This window comes from Tyto alba, unplaced genomic scaffold, assembly GCF_018691265.1.
Source record: "Tyto alba isolate M040663 unplaced genomic scaffold, T.alba_DEE_v4.0 Super-Scaffold_18, whole genome shotgun sequence".
Classification (NCBI taxonomy): domain Eukaryota; kingdom Metazoa; phylum Chordata; class Aves; order Strigiformes; family Tytonidae; genus Tyto; species Tyto alba.
Genome location: NW_024881280.1, coordinates 31573425 through 31589790, shown reverse-complemented (window position 1 = coordinate 31589790; position 16366 = coordinate 31573425). Strand labels below are relative to the sequence as shown.

At 41.3% G+C, this 16366-nt stretch overlaps 1 protein-coding gene across 2 annotated transcripts in view; it reads left to right on the top strand.

Annotated features, from left to right (window-relative positions):
* ITPK1 (inositol-tetrakisphosphate 1-kinase) overlaps positions 1–16366 on the top strand; it is a 153472-nt gene that overhangs the window by 79498 nt on the left and 57608 nt on the right. For both annotated transcript variants that reach the window (XM_042790570.1, XM_042790571.1), the window contains exon 4: positions 7782–7899. In XM_042790570.1, the coding sequence (XP_042646504.1) occupies positions 7782–7899 (118 nt within the window). The remainder of the gene's footprint in view (positions 1–7781; positions 7900–16366) is intronic.

Below are 16366 nucleotides of genomic sequence, written 5' to 3'. Positions count from 1 at the left end.
CCACAGCTCAAGCATCAGAGACAGATGAAAGTGAGAATAAGTTTCTGGGCAAGTCAGATGGAGAAGAAATAGTTCCTTGTCCCCTGACTTGATTCGTAAATACAGTTGAAGCTGTTCAACTAACAGTATGAACTGTATAAGGAGAAAGTAAACTGGGTGAAAAGCACACTATGGATACAGAGCGCTGTCTTACACCAGTGGTTTCTGTGCAGAGGATAGTGGTGAATTCTGCTCACGCTTTGAGGACTCTACAATTCCATTTCATGTCCCTTTTGACGGTGGTTTTAGTCCTTTTTTGAACAGTCTGCCTAATTCCAGTTTAGCATTGCTGTGCTCACAACAGCAAGCTTCAGCCAGGCATACTCTGGAAAGACTGTTGCAGGGCTATGCTAAGAAACTTGCTTAATTCTTCTTGTGAAATGCTTGGACCCAGCTGGCTGATGCCTCCAAGGCCGCTGTTTTTAGGAATATTAAATTTAACCACAAATGAAAATAATAAAAAAAGCCAAGAATGTTAGAGGAGAACTTGATGTTCTTTCTTGTCTCCCTGCCATTATTTCCTGGTTGTACAGTAAACACTTTATTATCTAAAGTATCTATTCTTTTTTGAGGATGCCATCTTCCTGCAAAGAAGTGCAGTGTAATGCCTAAAGAATTAGAAGGGGATCCTGGAATGTGAGTTCAGTCACGTGCTTTTCCACAGTTCCATTATGTGATCTATACCATCCCGTTTGCATCCCTAATTTTTTGTTTTGCAAGCTGCAATTTAAAGGAAATGGTATTAACTCCCTTTTGAGATTAATATGAGATTAATCTGACCTTTAGGTCAGAATGGCTGTCATAAGGAGTTGGGGTTTGTTTGTTTATGTTTGAAGCTCTGATATGAATCCGTAGAAGCTATGATGACAGCTGATTTACAGACCAAGTTATAATAGTCATACTGATGTCTGATAATCTGTCTTTACAGTTAGAGCATTCTTTAGCATAGCCAAGTGGATGACTTGACCACAATCATGTAGTTGAACTAGAATGTAGCGTGATGTTGCATAAGCACTCTGGTACCTGCACAAGTGGAATTAGTGTGGTTAAATTGACTGAAAAAGTTCTGATGATCTTAACCAGACCAGTGCAAAATCTGTGATGCTAATTTTCCTGCTATTGAGTGTAAGTTTAACAGCAAGATTATACCTGTCACTGGTCTTACTTTTGGCTCCATAAAGCAGTTTTCCAGGAAGCAGAGAGCAAGGGATCCTTGACCACAGGAGAAGGAACAATCTGCCAGGCTACATTTATGACCTTAGTAATAATAACTTGTTTTCAGAGCTGTATTGTAGAGGCCTTGACCATCTCATCTGTAACAGCTGAGGAGGAAACTGGTTTCACATTTACACGAGTCTGTGTGCCTGCTCTCTGGAGTCTGTCATGAACTCTTGTATGGTCTGGTGGATAGTGTTAATAGATTAGGAAGCCTCTCAGCAAGCCCTTTTTGTCTTGCTGTTTAATGACTGTTCTTAATTGCCTCGTAAAAAATAATCATCACAGGAGGCTCTGAAAGTGGCAAGGAGGAGTCGCCTGTTGCCAGTGGGCTTTTTAGCTGCAGAAGACCTTTAGGGCTGAGGTTTCTGAGGTCTTCATGCTAGCTGGATGTGGTCTGGGCTGCAGTTTCTTAGGAGAGTATTGATGGGTGCAAACTGTTCTCCATTGCATTGAAGATCAGTGATGAGTGCCTAGTGATCTCATCCAAAGCCAAAACAAAACCTGCATGCAGCACCTAGTGTAGTGCACAAAGTGCAAAGTAGAGAAATCTTCCCATTTGCTTTGTAGGAGACTTAGATCCTTATTTTGGGGGTGATTGATTATTTGTAGAGATGATGATTAGTCTCCCTTCCTACTGTAACACTCATTTGAACTGATTGAACATAGTTTATTTGTTGTCTAGTTAAAAATTGTTACAGTGTCAAGGTGGTTCCTTCCTGACCAGAGGAACACGGAGAGAAGTCAGGTGGGAAGAGGCATCGTCCCCAAGGGTCCCTTCCACTTGCTGGTGCTCCAGTTCCTGTCTTGTTGGTAAGAAAGAGAAACAAACTACCCCAGTTCCTGCCTTCTAGACAAAGTTTATGACTTTGAAAAATTAGTATGTGTTGGCTTGAGTAAGACATTAACTGGGGAATCTTTGTTATGCTCTGATTAGAGCAAAATAGTCTCTGAGCAGCTGCCTATCATAGCTGTACAGGGGCTTGAGTAGCTTAATTCGTTGCAGATTCATTCAAAATGATGGCTTACGTGATGGAAAATCAATAGGGTTATTAATTTGTCTTTCAGAGCTTTTTCTGAGCAGGCTCTCTTTGTATTAGCCTTCTTAAAAAGATCAGAAGCAGGTGTTATGCCTAGGCTTCTGATATCAGGTTGATGAAAATTTAAAGTGTTTTCTCCCCACCTGCCTTCCAACTGTTGATTCTCCCACTCTGAAGCTGTCCAGGAAGAGCTCTTGTATTCCTGATTCAGAAGCTTCCTTAGAAGGGTTTGGGACTGGGAGATATTTTGGAAGGGAAGTTTTAGGGGATTGCTCTTGCTTGGTAGGGGAGAATTTAATTGTTCTCACTGCACTGATTGCTTTTTTCAGAAGTCTCAACTGCGAGAAGGTGAATTTTGGTACGTACTCATGGAGATATACTAGCCCATTCTGTTCCTAGTTTTCAGCTCTGTACTCCAAAAATACTTACAAATTTCAAATTTCTTGAAATGTGCTCTGCTGAGAAAAGGCTAGCAAAAAATCAAAGGAAACTATCACATCTTAGTAATTCTTTTTCTTATTGGAGGGACAGAGTGAGACACACAGTTGAAATGCTCTATTTGTACCTGAATTGCCAGGACAATACCTGTGTTTTTCCCATCTGAAAAATAATTGTGTCTTACATTTGTTGGAAGAGCCTTGTAAGCAGGTAAAATTAACTAAAAATTTTCACTCAAGTGCTAACTGGTAGGATAGCTTCCCGTGGGTAGGTATTTGCAATGTGAAGCAGTGGTGGACTTCTGGAAGCAAAACAGAGAAGTTGAGTTCTCAGAAAGTTGCTTTGAGATGCACAGTGATTAGAAATGTAACAGGGGAAATCTGTCACCATTTCCCCTTGCTGCCTCCCTCATCCCTCCCAACCACTGCAGGAACCTTCTAGATTTAGGGACAAACAATTTTGAGATGAGCGTTTGTTCAAGATCCGACTTGCCTACACCTTTCCTTTTGAAGGTGTCAGTGAAAAGAGGCTGTCACAGCCCAAGACAACAAAAAGGAACTTTTAAGTCTGAATTAGATGCGAACTCTTTAGACAATCTTGTGTCTGCCTTTATATCTGTTTCTGTCAGTCTGTTGTTACAAGTGGTCATCATGCTTTTGTACATGGGAAAACGCAAATCTGAACGCTGTTATTGTTTTGTTTGCTAACTTTTTTTTTTAAATATGGAACTTTGTTCAATATTAAACAAAAGATTATAGAAGTTTTATTACTTAGTAATAAAATCAAGTCAGTGAGTCTCTCTTATCTAATGACCTAATATTTGCAGTAGATACTGTATCAACTTTCTGTTAAAATATTAAAAAAAAAAAAATTAGCTACCTTTTTGGTGAAATGACAAACAACTATATTCTCATTTTTACACAGGCTTCTCAAGAAAAGGTTTTTTTTTTTTTTAAATCTTTGGCTTATATCCAGAGGTATTTAATAAGGAACATGAAATACTTGGTCTCTCTTTGATTTCAAGTTCCATTGCTGGCCTTCTGCCAGTAACAGGGCTGGTACAGAGCATGACTGAATGCCAAGCCTGGAATACAAACAAAGGAGGATCTGCCAGAAGTCCTTGTTTCTTCTTGTTTGCTTTTATTATGTCAAAGATTAGAAAGAAGAAAACATAGGCATTGTCTGGGTCAAGCTGAACTGCAGCCCAAGGACAGACCCCTTTCAAAATATTGTTGGGAAGCCTAAGTATCCTCCAGGTTGTTGCCTGGGTTGTTAGAGTCTGCTGTTGGATACCAGTCCTGGGTAAATCCGCCCAAGGAGAGTGCAGAGTTTTTTTGTTGGAATGACCAGGGGAGATTTGAACATTCAAAGTTGAAAGGTTGTTCTGTACTGGAATCTATCTGTTAGCTTCAGGGTTTCTCTTTTCCTTCTGCAACTGCTCTATTTTCAAGTGCGTTTCAATAGTAGCTTATCTGCTATCAAATTTCTTAGACACAAACACTTCATGTTCACCTAGATCTGTATTTTTGGTGGTGAAGCCATTCAGTGTCATGGGAAGAGTGCTGCTACTTAGTCTACATCAAAGGTTTTCCAATCTGTTAAGTGATCTTCAGTTATATATTCAGTAAAACGTGATGTCTGAGTGTGCATCGGTTCCTAGTAAAGAATCAAAGTTTATGAAAGGTGTCAGATCGGCTACCATAATTGTTCCTGTGAAGCTAACAAAATAGATTTTTCTTGTTAGGTTTGGATTTTAAAACTATTTATTTATTTATTTTGGGTAGTTCTCTGTGCATAGATATTGGAACTCTTTCTTTTGCGTGTGCTGGTGATGTACTGGTGTGAGGTGTGGGAGACTGGGAACGTGCTGGCAGCATACATGCCCAAGGGGAGGCTGCGTAATTTGCTTTGGGGATCCTGCTGCAACATGATGGTTCTGGTTTTGAATGCAGAGTTAAGACTTTTTGATGGAAATCCAAGCAACACACAATACTGTGAGAAGAGTTGCAGAGTTATAAGGACTTGATGCTCCTGTCCCCTAAACGGCTTCAGCAGTTAAGCACTAGCTATGTTCAGAGATGACCTATACAAATATATTGACCTTGTTCTGCATTAACAGACTCCTTTGCTTAAAAGGGAAGGCCGTTTCTGGATTCAGTTAAAATGAGAGACCTGTAGCTCATCCCCAGATTAGCTCTAAGACATTTACTTCAGGTCCCAGTCTCTGCATTTCTTCTCAACATTAGAGTAGTTTAATAAAGTCCTCCAGACCCTAAATGGCTTCTGCAGAACAGGCCCCACTTCCTTCATCTTCATCAGTTACTTCATGTTTACCTTACAGAGCTTCTTGGAGGCTTCTTAAGGCAACAGGATGAGAAATGAGTAGCAGGAAAGTCAACTAAGATGCTCGCTTCTGTTGACACATTGCCTAGTAGAGAATGGCCTTGGGATCATGCCGTCACTCCTGATAAACTTTGTTATGCTGTGTCAGGCTTACTGCTTGGATGATATTTTAATACGGTTTAGAGCTATTATCTTTATAAATGAAATACTGTGAAGTTCCTTACAGAAAGCATAAAAAAGCAAGGCTCCCTCTGGAAATACTTAGAGTAACATGAGCCAAAATAGCAAATGGAACACATCAAACCCAGGGAAGTGAGGATAGTCCTCAATGCCGAGGTGAAGATCAGGAAGATTTGGGAAGGTGCACAAGGAGCTAGAGGAGGGGGAAAACCCTTGGAGGGGAGTGACGGGGGTGGAGGGCACAAGCAGGACAGATGTATGTGCGAGGGGAAGGATTAGTGTATACAGAGTAGGGGCCTGGCCCAGGATTCAAGTATGGGGATCTTGAATTCAGGGTGGAACCAGAGACTGGTTGAGGCCAAAGGGTTGTCACCACGGTGTGAAAGGAAGAGCTGGTACACGCATCAGAAACACCGCAGGATGTTTGCTGTCAGATCTCTGCTGAGGTCACGTTTCAGAGCTGTGGCTTCTCCAGTCCTGTTACCATGCGTGTTTGCCCGCTGCGGTAGTGGCTGTCTGCAATGTGCTCATGAAGATGCACACTGTGGTAGCTCCCTACCTTTTAAGCTGAGGTGTAGAGGGGCTAGGAGCTATCTTGTTACGCTGTAGATACGTTGAGATGCTCGAATACAGTTTCATGATCAGCAAGGTTAAGCTAATGCCCTAATCACTGGATCATCCTAGCTCCTCAAAGTGTCTTTTAGCCGCTGTGTAAAAGGGCACATATGCATAGACACACATAAGTGTTTAAGATGCATCAGGCAATGAGTTACTCATCTTTTTTAAAAAATAAAATTTCTTCTGTATTTGAAAGCTGACTGCTCTGCTTGAGACTCTTGGAAGTACTGGGGGCAGGAGGCTCATGGAAACTGTTCTCTGTATGTTCTTGGTATTAATAACTTGAAATGAACCCAGATTCTGCTCTGGTGAGCTGAAGAAGCTTTTTCTCCAGGCTATACTGCAAGGGTAAGACAACAGCTGGGTCTGACAGTCTTGATGACTGACTGTGCAAGAGGCTCTGTCCCTTGCTTTTCCCAAGTGGCAGCAAGGTTGAACATGTCTTTGGGGAATTCTTGTGTTCTGCAGGGATTGTTAAATACGTCAGACACACATATTGCCATCGAAGGGTGCCTTATGACCTGTGAAGGAAAGCTGCTTGTGTGCTGTGGATGATGCAGCGCGGGTTCATCGAAGCCCAGTGCTGGATCCTCTTATCCTCAAAAGAATAATCTACTTTTAGCAAGCCATCCGTTCAGACTATGTAGTCAGCAGGAAGCAACAACTGGCCAGTGTTAGGAGGAGTGGGGGGGAAGGAGTCTGCTTCCCCAGTCAGTGTCTGGAGCAAAATTACTTCCTGGGAACAGGTGATGCCACCCTCCTCTCTCCAACTCAGTATCCAGCAAAATGCATCTCCTGAGGCCACCTCGTCATACTCCTGAGTATGTTTTGTTCTCTGAAGTAACCAATTGAAGGGAAGTAGGACTTCATGGAAGTCCATTACTGGCAGGAACATTTATCATGCATTTGCATGAATGGATTTAGAGAAATGAGTGGAAACGTAAAGATGGCTTTGGGAAGCTGGGTGAAACAAAGGCAGATATTAACTTTGAAATGTTAAGATGGATGCTTGTTTGTCCCATTGACTTCATGGAGCCAGTTTGGGGCGATGATGAAGGAACTCTGCTTCTCTTCTGAGAAACAGAAGGAAGTTTTGTTGGGTTTGCAAGGGCAATACCTGGCAGCTGTGTCTGTGTTCATGGCCAAGATGCAGTAGAGCAGTCACGGCGTCAGTGGATGGGGACTTGAGTTTCCAAGATGAAGATCCATGAGAACATAAACTTTGCTTTGTTCTTGTGTTCAGGAGAGGAGAGTATGAACGTAGAGAAACAGCAAGATAGATGCTTTCAAAACTCAATGAAGATACAGTGAAGCAGCAATCTCTTCAGCTCTGCCAAAAAAAAAAAAATCCAGCCCTTATCGTCTGGCTCTTAACATTGTCTTCAGCCCAGCCAGAGGACAGCAGTAATAACAACATTAAAGAACCCAGATGTAGTTCTGAGCTTAGTTCAGATGGTTGCAATGTTCACGTGCAGTAATTCAATGCAAGGCTGACCCCAAGATAGCAGTGTGTCATCTTTCTTCTCCTAATTGCTTTTCTCAGCCCTGCTCACAGCTGTTCCTGTGGCACTTTGCCACTGGCTCCCTTCTGAGTTGATGTGGTTGCAGTGCAGGTTTCACTGCTGATGGTGAGTCCACAGGAGAAATTTGCCGTCCTAAAGCAGTTAGCTGTCATGTTTGTGTTTATTTCAAATGTCAGCGTCTAGACTGTCTGGTGACTTCCTGCGTTGCCAGTGTCCATTTGCCTCCCCTCAAAGAGAAGCTGGACATTGAGGTTTTTAATGTTTGTTGTTTTCCCCATCTCATTATTTTTCCACGCTCTTCAGCCAACCTAATGCATTTTTCTTTTTTTTTTTTTTTTTTTTTTTTTTTTTTTTTTTTTTTTTTCCCTATGTATTTGTTTTGCAGGAGTATATTGATGCTCATCCAGAAACCATTATCCTGGACCCTCTTCCGGCTATTCGTACACTTCTGGACCGATCCAAGTCTTATGAGCTAATTCGGCAAATAGAGGCATACATGCAAGGTAGGCCAATACCTGCTCTCCCTGAAGGCTTTTATTGTGGCTGGAGAAGGGAGCAGCTGGCTTCTGGAGGCTGGATGTGAGGTTTGAAGTAGTGATTTTGGGCCCCTTGCATTATGTCTCTTCGTGGCAGCACAAACACTGAGGCATTCCTGTGTCACAGGATTGCCCCCGAGTCCCGTGCTGCTCTTTTTCCATGTACACAAAGGAGGTTTGCATCTGATTAAAAATACGATGTGGATTTAATAGGGAGCATATTTACTACAGTGAGCACTCCCAGAAATCTTCTGGAAAACATTGTATTTTTGTGTGTGCTGGTAAATTGAAATGACTGTACAAACTTAGCAACTTGTCATAAGAATCCCAAGGCCTGAATTTGGAGGCAATTTATGGAAGAAAAATTGTTTTTGGAAAGGTCTGAAAGAAATTAAATTATAAAAATAGCTAAGATCTGTGAGAAGCACTGGAAGCCTATTGCACAAGTTAATTGCTAGGAGGAACACAAATGCACTTCTGGTGTTGGCTAGTTACCTGACACAGACTGTTGCCTTTGTCATCATTTGAGTTGTATTCCCATGTTTAGAAGTCATCTCTTTTCCATCTGAATAATTCAAGTATTTTATCTTAACCATTGTAACTGTTTCATTAAGTTAGTCTTTCATTCCCTTTCTACTTCTGTTACTGTCATATTGTGAAACATTTATTGGCTTTTGAGTTTAAATCTAGAGTAGCTCTTGAAGTAAGTTTCATATGTTAGATGACTTTACTTGAGGGGAAATTGCTTTGCCGAATTATGTTCTAATAAGGCGTTATGGGAATTTGCATTGTGCTTGTATTATCACTATCTTGATGGGCAGATAAGAAGCTTATCAATTTGTATTTTTCTAATTGTGGATTTGTAGACACACTGTTTGCATCTGACCTGCCTGGCCCCATCGGCAATGTCTTTATGTAAAAATAAGACTAATCATTCAGAGCACTCTCCCTTGTCTGTTGGAATCTCTGTAGAAGAAAATGTACAATTAGTTTAAAAGGATTTTGTTTTGGAGTGGTTATTGGTGTTTGTGAGTGGGAGAGATGCTGAAAGAAACCTGTGCTCTGAGGAAGTGGTTGGGATTTTGTTCTAGCAGCAGAGAGATTCAGTAGGATTGTTGTTTTTGGGGGGTTTCTTTTGTTCTTTGTGTTTTGCTTTGTTTTTTAAAAAATTGCTATCAGTATCGTTGTTATCTCTATGAGAACGATATCTTTGGGAGAGCATCCAGTTTTTTCAAATCGTTTGTCTTGCACATATTTCATCCTCCTCTGATCAACTGATGAAAAAAAGGAATAAATACTTAAGGAAGAAAAAGAACACAGTAGGTGTGAATTCAGTTAAAACTGACACTTTGAAGAGAAACTGTTAATGAAGTTGAGGAATAAGGTAGGGAGAAGTTTCACCTGTTCTCACTGGCTGCTGCCATGGTGTTAGGTGACCATATTTCCCCTGTCCCTGTGTCACCCCTGTGCCCCCCTCTCCTCATTTCATCTTATTTCTGTCTCATCACCAGAAATGTCATGACAGAGACCTTGAACCAACTTCATATTTAGCAGAGGAGATCTCAGGAGAGCTGAGTAATTGGCTAACTTCTCGTTCTGGCCTAAGTAGATCAGCCTCGGTATTCCCACACGTACTGATCTGCAGTGAGAAAAAAATTACATCCCTCTAGACAGCGTTGTGGGTTTTTTACCTGCTAAATTGTGTTTTCTGCTTGGCAGCTGTCATGTCTTATCCCAAGGCCATGAGCACTTAGACTCAAACAGGAAGTAATACATCTGTGAATGGCATGAGGTCTTAGGAGTCACATCTTTTTTGTTCTAGAATTTCAAAATGGAAGTCACTACCAAGAAAATAATATCCTAGACTCTAGCTGTAACTAGAGAGCCTGGTTCATCACATGATGCAAAATTGATGTGATGGGTTAAGTTCAGTGCAAGACACTGTTTCTTCCAAAGGAATTCAATAATTTCTGGAGGGTTGAGTAGTTGTGTAGGAGAAATCTTCTGGTGTTGAAAGTCTTTCAAAAGAAAATTCAGTGTTTGTTTACAAACCAGTTTTGGATTCAGGTGATCATTACCTCTTACTTGAATTATTTTTTAAAGTAACTATGTATGAAGTGTAGTCTTTGTTTATGATCTTCAGTTTACACTTCTTTTCAACCCTGTGGACCTTACAAGAACTGTATAACTAAAGATTTGGACCAGTTGGGTTGAAGGGAGGATGACCACATGCTCTGCTGACTCCGCTTTATATGGTGCTGAATCCTTCCTGTTCTATGTTGCCTGCACCTTTGAAAATGGCAGATGTTGCTGAGGTGACTGCGTTCTGCAGCAGTAGGGCCCCATGTTCTATAAATAACTTGATTTTCAATGTCGTCATCTTTCACATGTCCAAGTTAATGCCTTGCCTGTCTTTTGACAGTGAATTCCCCATACTTCCTGAAAAAGTGAAACATCTGAGAAACTGAACATCTGGACATCATTAGGTTTTGTGAACATCCTGTAGCTTGCTCTTTATTGAGACAAGTGTGTGAGTGATAAGTGCTTTGATCCAGCCTCCTGAGAATGGGTTGCAAAAGATGCTTTGTGGCACTCTCCTTGTCTCTGCTACCATAGTCCGTGGCCACTGAAGGAACTGAGGTGGATGAGAATTAGTAACTAGACAAGAGTTGTGTGTGTAGCGTGAGGGAAAGCACAGGGATGAACCTGGACTTTCCATGTCCTAGACTGACACTTAACCACTCAGTCCTTGTAAAAATACAAGGTTCATAGATTCGCTGCATCACTGAGGTTGGAAGAGACTGCTTGATATCATAATGCCCAACTCCTTGCTCAAAGCAGGATCCTCCAGAGCAGGTTCTTCAGGTCCTCATCTAGTTGGGTTTTGTATATCTCCACAGATGGAGACTGCATGACCTCTCTGGGAAACCTACTCCAGGATTCACTTTGAACCTGGTGTGCTAGCATGCAACTAGCAGTTGCTGAGGTGACTCGCAGAGATTGTTATTTTCTACAGTATAGATAGTGATATCTCCTTTGGAAGGAGGTGGGACTCTCTTCTGGGAAAAAAAAAAAATAAAAAAAAGAAGTGCTTTAAGAGATATTTTAGCATTGGTTTTAATGGATTCTTTTTTGGAAGCAGTAGTCTGACCAGGGCTGCGACTTTCTCTTTTTCCTGTTCTCTGTTATTTTGAGTGCAAGCTCTGAAAGAGCTCGTCATTCTGAAATCTTCACTTCTGAGTCTTTTAAAAAAGATTTGAAAAAAAAGAGGTTGCATTCCCAACTTGTGTCCTACATAGCTGGCAGGTCTATCTTGAAATAAATCACTGGATAGATTTTCTTGGTATAGCAGTTGAGTTCTCCCAGCAGCTGTATTGCTTTGTTTACTTATCTGTGAAGAATTGCTTCTGATATAAAAGTGCTCTAGATCAGATTCTGTAATGTTTGGTGAAAGATCAGGAGCATTATTTAATGGAAACTTCATTTTTAGCAGGGTATTGTGTGGTTGGAGCTGTGACAGCCTTTTTTTAAGCTTTAACCTCTTGAAAAAATAACTAAATTCTCTGATACTATGTTGAAAAGCTGTGACCCTACAGCCTTGGAATTTAAGATCTGACTTTTAAAATTATGGTAACAGATAATCACTGTGACTAGGCACTAACTAACCTTTTTACGTTACTTTTTTAGTTTTAAGATTAAAAGCTTTTAAAATTCCCTACATACCTTACAAGTAATAATCTGAACTGGAGGAATTTAAACCAAAACTGAGGTAAATATGCTACGCACTTGGTGCTCTACTTAGTGTTCCCATCTGCTGCTTAGCTTCCTTTGCTGTCTCAAGTGACTTAGAGGTTTCGTGGATAATGTTTGAACTTCAGATACTGCAGACCCTGAAGTTCATTTCTTTAACCACTTCCACCTGGCTTTTTATCATGGTTTTAAAGTCTTCTTGTTCTTAGATTCTTAAATTTAACTGGAAATCTCAAATTTCTACAGAAACTAGTTTTCATGGGGTTCTCCTCGAAGAGAGAACTCCTTTGCGAGCCAAGATCTGACTCCTGAATTTTTCTCTCTCCTAACAGTCTGTTTTAAAGCATGGGAACTATTCCCTCGGGACACTCTAAACAGAGTAAGACCTTTTAGCAATGATATTTTCATCCCAGCATGTAATTGAAATAACTTATGTTTGATTGTTTTCTATTACATGAGGTGCTGTTGCTGCTGTATGTGCTCCTTTCTGATTTTGGTGGTGATTACAGAACAGGTCATGGCATCCTTCCCTTCTCACTGGATTTCTTTTTATTAGATTCTGTCTGTCTTAGAAATACTCTATGAACATATTCATGTATCTTGTGTGACTGGGAGAGAGGCTCAGCATGATGTAAAGGGGTAGGCACTTGATTTGGGGTTCAGGGTTTTTTGCTTGGTGCTGGTCTGACTTGCTGCATGACTTTGGGCACAACGTGTCACCCCCATGCATCTCTTTCTTCTCTTGACACTCATCGGCATGTCTCATTCCTCTAGATACCACATTTTTCTGGCCAGGAACCTCTTTTCCAGATATTCATACACGTACTCTGCTATAGTGAGTCTCTGATGCCGAGCAATCTGTGTAGGTGTTGTTTTAACAGAAATTGTAGATCTGCTGTTGAGCAGAAAACTTGGTATTTACAATTCAATATCGACATAGGTAGTCAGGTTTTACTTTTTGGAAGTTACGGGGCATGTACGTTGCTGGCGTGGTGCATACTCAGAACTTCTCAAAATCAGGCCACCCAGTTAAAAGTGCCTGAAAATAGCTGTATATACATAGCTCTAGGCATTCACCTTTTGAAACCGTGGCCTCTACTCTGCAGCCTACTTTTCATAGCAGTTTTGGTCAGAGGGGAGAGAGAAGAATAGTCACACAGGTGAACTGCAGGCAGCTCTATCTCTATTTGAAGCTTCTATTAAAATTAAGGGGGGAAAAAATCTGTTCTTAATTTAAAGGCTCTAAATCACCCACCTGAGGCTCACTTGTTTATGTAGGGACGTATTAGTAAAGCATCTAAGGTAGAGGGCTGATGTTAGATACTGCAAATCCCCGTGTCTGGTTTTGGATGCAGAAGTCTCCCTTGTTGATTGTATGCTCTCTTTCCACCAAGAACTCGTGCAAACAGATGTCTCATTACCAGTGTGGTGCATGTTCACTCACTGCATTTTAATTTGTCTGAAAACTAGTGTACGTGCACGGAGGGAAGTAATTGGAATGGAATTAATACTCTCTGTGGCTGGAAGGAGTTTGTCCAAAGCGCATCAGCACGCAGCTCAGTGCTGCACGTGGCCGTGCTCTGCACCCCGGCTGTCATCACTCGGTAGGTCTCAGCCCTGATCTGTCAAATTGGAAACACTCTGAGACTTCTGACCCAGGGAGGTGTCACCTGACATCTTTCTCACAAAAGCTCATTCATTCATCTGGGAGGGGGTTGACGAAGGGACATGGAGGCGTTGGTGTTACGATAAACAAGCCCTGGCTTTGAAATTTAAAGTAGACAGCTGCTTCCAAAGGACTAATCCTGTCCTGAGAGCGGTGGCAGGAAAAGAAAACGGGAAGCTCCAAAGGGAACCTGGGATCTCCTCTTTTGTATCATTGCTTGCTCTTGTTAAGGTAGCTTACAGAAGGATTTTCGTAGGTAAGAATGCTGAAAGTCAGCCATTTCATAAACAGAAAATATGAACAGACTCTCTCCCGTACTGCCTCTCCTCCCCCTTCCCAGGTTTTCATTATTTTGAACCGTCAGCTCAGTCCCAGTGTCGGCAGGAGGGATCGGAGAGCTGGGGCCCCTGTGGAAATGATGGGCACAGTCCCTGTTCTCCCAAGCAGGAGCGGCAGTCTGCTGGCCTGCTGCTTCTGGCCTGCTGAGATACACCAGCTTGGTACTCTTCAAGCTGACTCTGCAGTCCAACAGACACAAAGCTCAGAGAATAACACAGAGAACATTTTTATCCTTTTGTCTCCGTGTGCCAGCCAGAACTTCTTGAACCAACAAACAATCTTCATCTTTGATTCTAGTAGTCTTGATGGTGACTGAACTTTCAAAATAAGCCTGTCCGTAAAGCTCACATGTTACTTCTGAGTGCACTTAGGTTTAATCTTTTAGTCTTGTGTGCTTCTGTGGCCAGAAATGGAAAATCTGCATCCCACTTCCAGTCTCTTCTGCTTATCTGAATCAAAAAAGAAACAAGGCTGGACCTTTTATCTGTTTATTGGATACCAGTGTTGGAAACTTTTGTTTTACATCTACATGCGTCATTTCAAAGCATCTGTGTACTTGATAAAGCTGAAAGTGTGGAAAAGATTATATCAATTTAAGCAAGACCTTCTATGAATTTTGTGTTTGGGGCTTGGTTGGATCTGAAGAACGACCAAATCTGCTTTTACAGGGTAAAGATATAAGCCATGACTGCAATCCATTGTCATGGGGCATTCCTAAGACATCCCCAGTTTGGGTTTTAAGAACAGAACATGGATTCATTCTTGGGGATTATTGTGTCTCTACAGTTAGAAAAGGAAGAGCAGGGATGATTCTTGCAATGAGGAAGCGTTCACTGAATAAACTGGATGTTTTAAATTCTATCACGGTTGTGTTTCAAGTTATTCTGATTCTCTTGAGCAGAAATTTCCTTGGCTGGCATCCATCAACAGAAGATACTTTTCCCAAATATCTGGGTGCTAGAAAAAATAAGGAAGGGGCAGTGAAAGATAAATTGCTCACAATAGCAATGTAAAACTTAACTGGGAATACTTTTTGCAGCAAGTGGCTTTTCCCCTGGTGTTTGTGCTCATATTGTTATAAGATCAGAGGTCAAGAAATAAGTCTTGAAAAATAGGACCTTTCATCTGAATTGGAAACCAGGACTCAGCTGGTAGTACATTACTCCAGTTCTGTGTTCATGTCACTTTTCCTGCTGAAGCAGCAATTTATTTTAAGATGTGTTACAGTAGTCTAGCATGGGCAAGAAAAGTAGCATCCCTCATTTCCTTAGACAAGGATCCAGTCAACATGATTCTAATTGCTCTTCATGAAGAGTCTAGCAGGACCTAACAGCTTTATTAGGGTAGCATGGGGTCAGCTGGTGATAATAGTACCTGAGAGCTCCATGAAGAGGATGCTTTCCTTTAGCAGGGCGACTAACATCCAGTGTAAAAGCACTGTTGGATCCTGTTCCACTTATCTGCTGGCTTTGTGCAACTGTTACGACATCTGAGCGTATCAGCAAAGAAAATCATGAAAGCTTGAGTGGCTTTGTGTTTCTTGATGTCAGTAGTTGGTTCTGTCTCGTGAATTTTCTAAGCGGCTTTCTGAAGTTAGAGTGGAAGGGGCTAGAAGTGTAAATGTTGATGAGAGGGACTTGAGATGGCCTGAGTTTCTGGTATAGCTTATGATCGAGTGGAACCAAACCTCTATGGTCAATTGCTTGATAGTGTTCCAAGATAAGGTAATTCACTTGTCATTGTCATTTGATACACTATTCCACTAGCATCTTGCTTTTCGTCCTGTTTGGGGTACCCTAACAGTAGTGATTGGAAAGTGCTGATTTTTTTGGTTTTCTGATATGTAAATGCTGCATATGAGGTGGAAATAGATCCAAATGCATCCATAGGCTGGTATGGCTGTATGGAGAATGGTCAGCTCTTCTGGAGTGTCAGTAATTGCAGTTCAGGCCATTATACTGCATTTGTGTAAAGGAAACAAAACTAATTCTGCAGGATACAGCTTAGCTCTGTGAAAATGGAAAGATGCTACGCTGAGAAGAAAGAGCGGCAGTGCTACAGGCATATGTTGCATTCTTTTTGGTGGGCAAGGTATACGTGGAGCATGTTGCAGAACTGGCATTTCTAGGGAAATATGCAACTTGTTTAGCTCTGTACACTGAGAGTGAGACACTGCTTGTTAAATTGGGTTAAAATAGTTCAAATAGTAAAAATTGGGTGTCCCCCAAACGGCACTGCATGGCCATGTTGCTCCAGTTGGCTTCAGGCCTTCTGGCCTGTTAGAGTTCTTTGAAGCTGTCAGATAGAGATTGGACAGCTGGGCAGGACATTGAAATAACTTTAAAGAAAAAAATAAATCACTCCTCAGAGAGCAATGTTAAGTAAACTGAAGCATCAGAAAGTGTGAGACAGAGACCAAAGACAGAGATAAATAAACTGCTTTCAGTGTAGCAAATCAAGCATCCCATACTAGTGACCTTCCAGGACATTTATTAATAACTCTGGAAAAGGCAGATGAACACAGGATGGCAAATTTTTCTGATAAATCCAAATTGTTTATTTTTTTTCCAGGCAATGGGAGACAGCAATATCAGATGGGGCTACCAAGAGTCAGTGAAGAGTCAGCATGATGATAGATCCTATTTATTGCATTCTCTTGGGCCCATAAAGAAATAATAT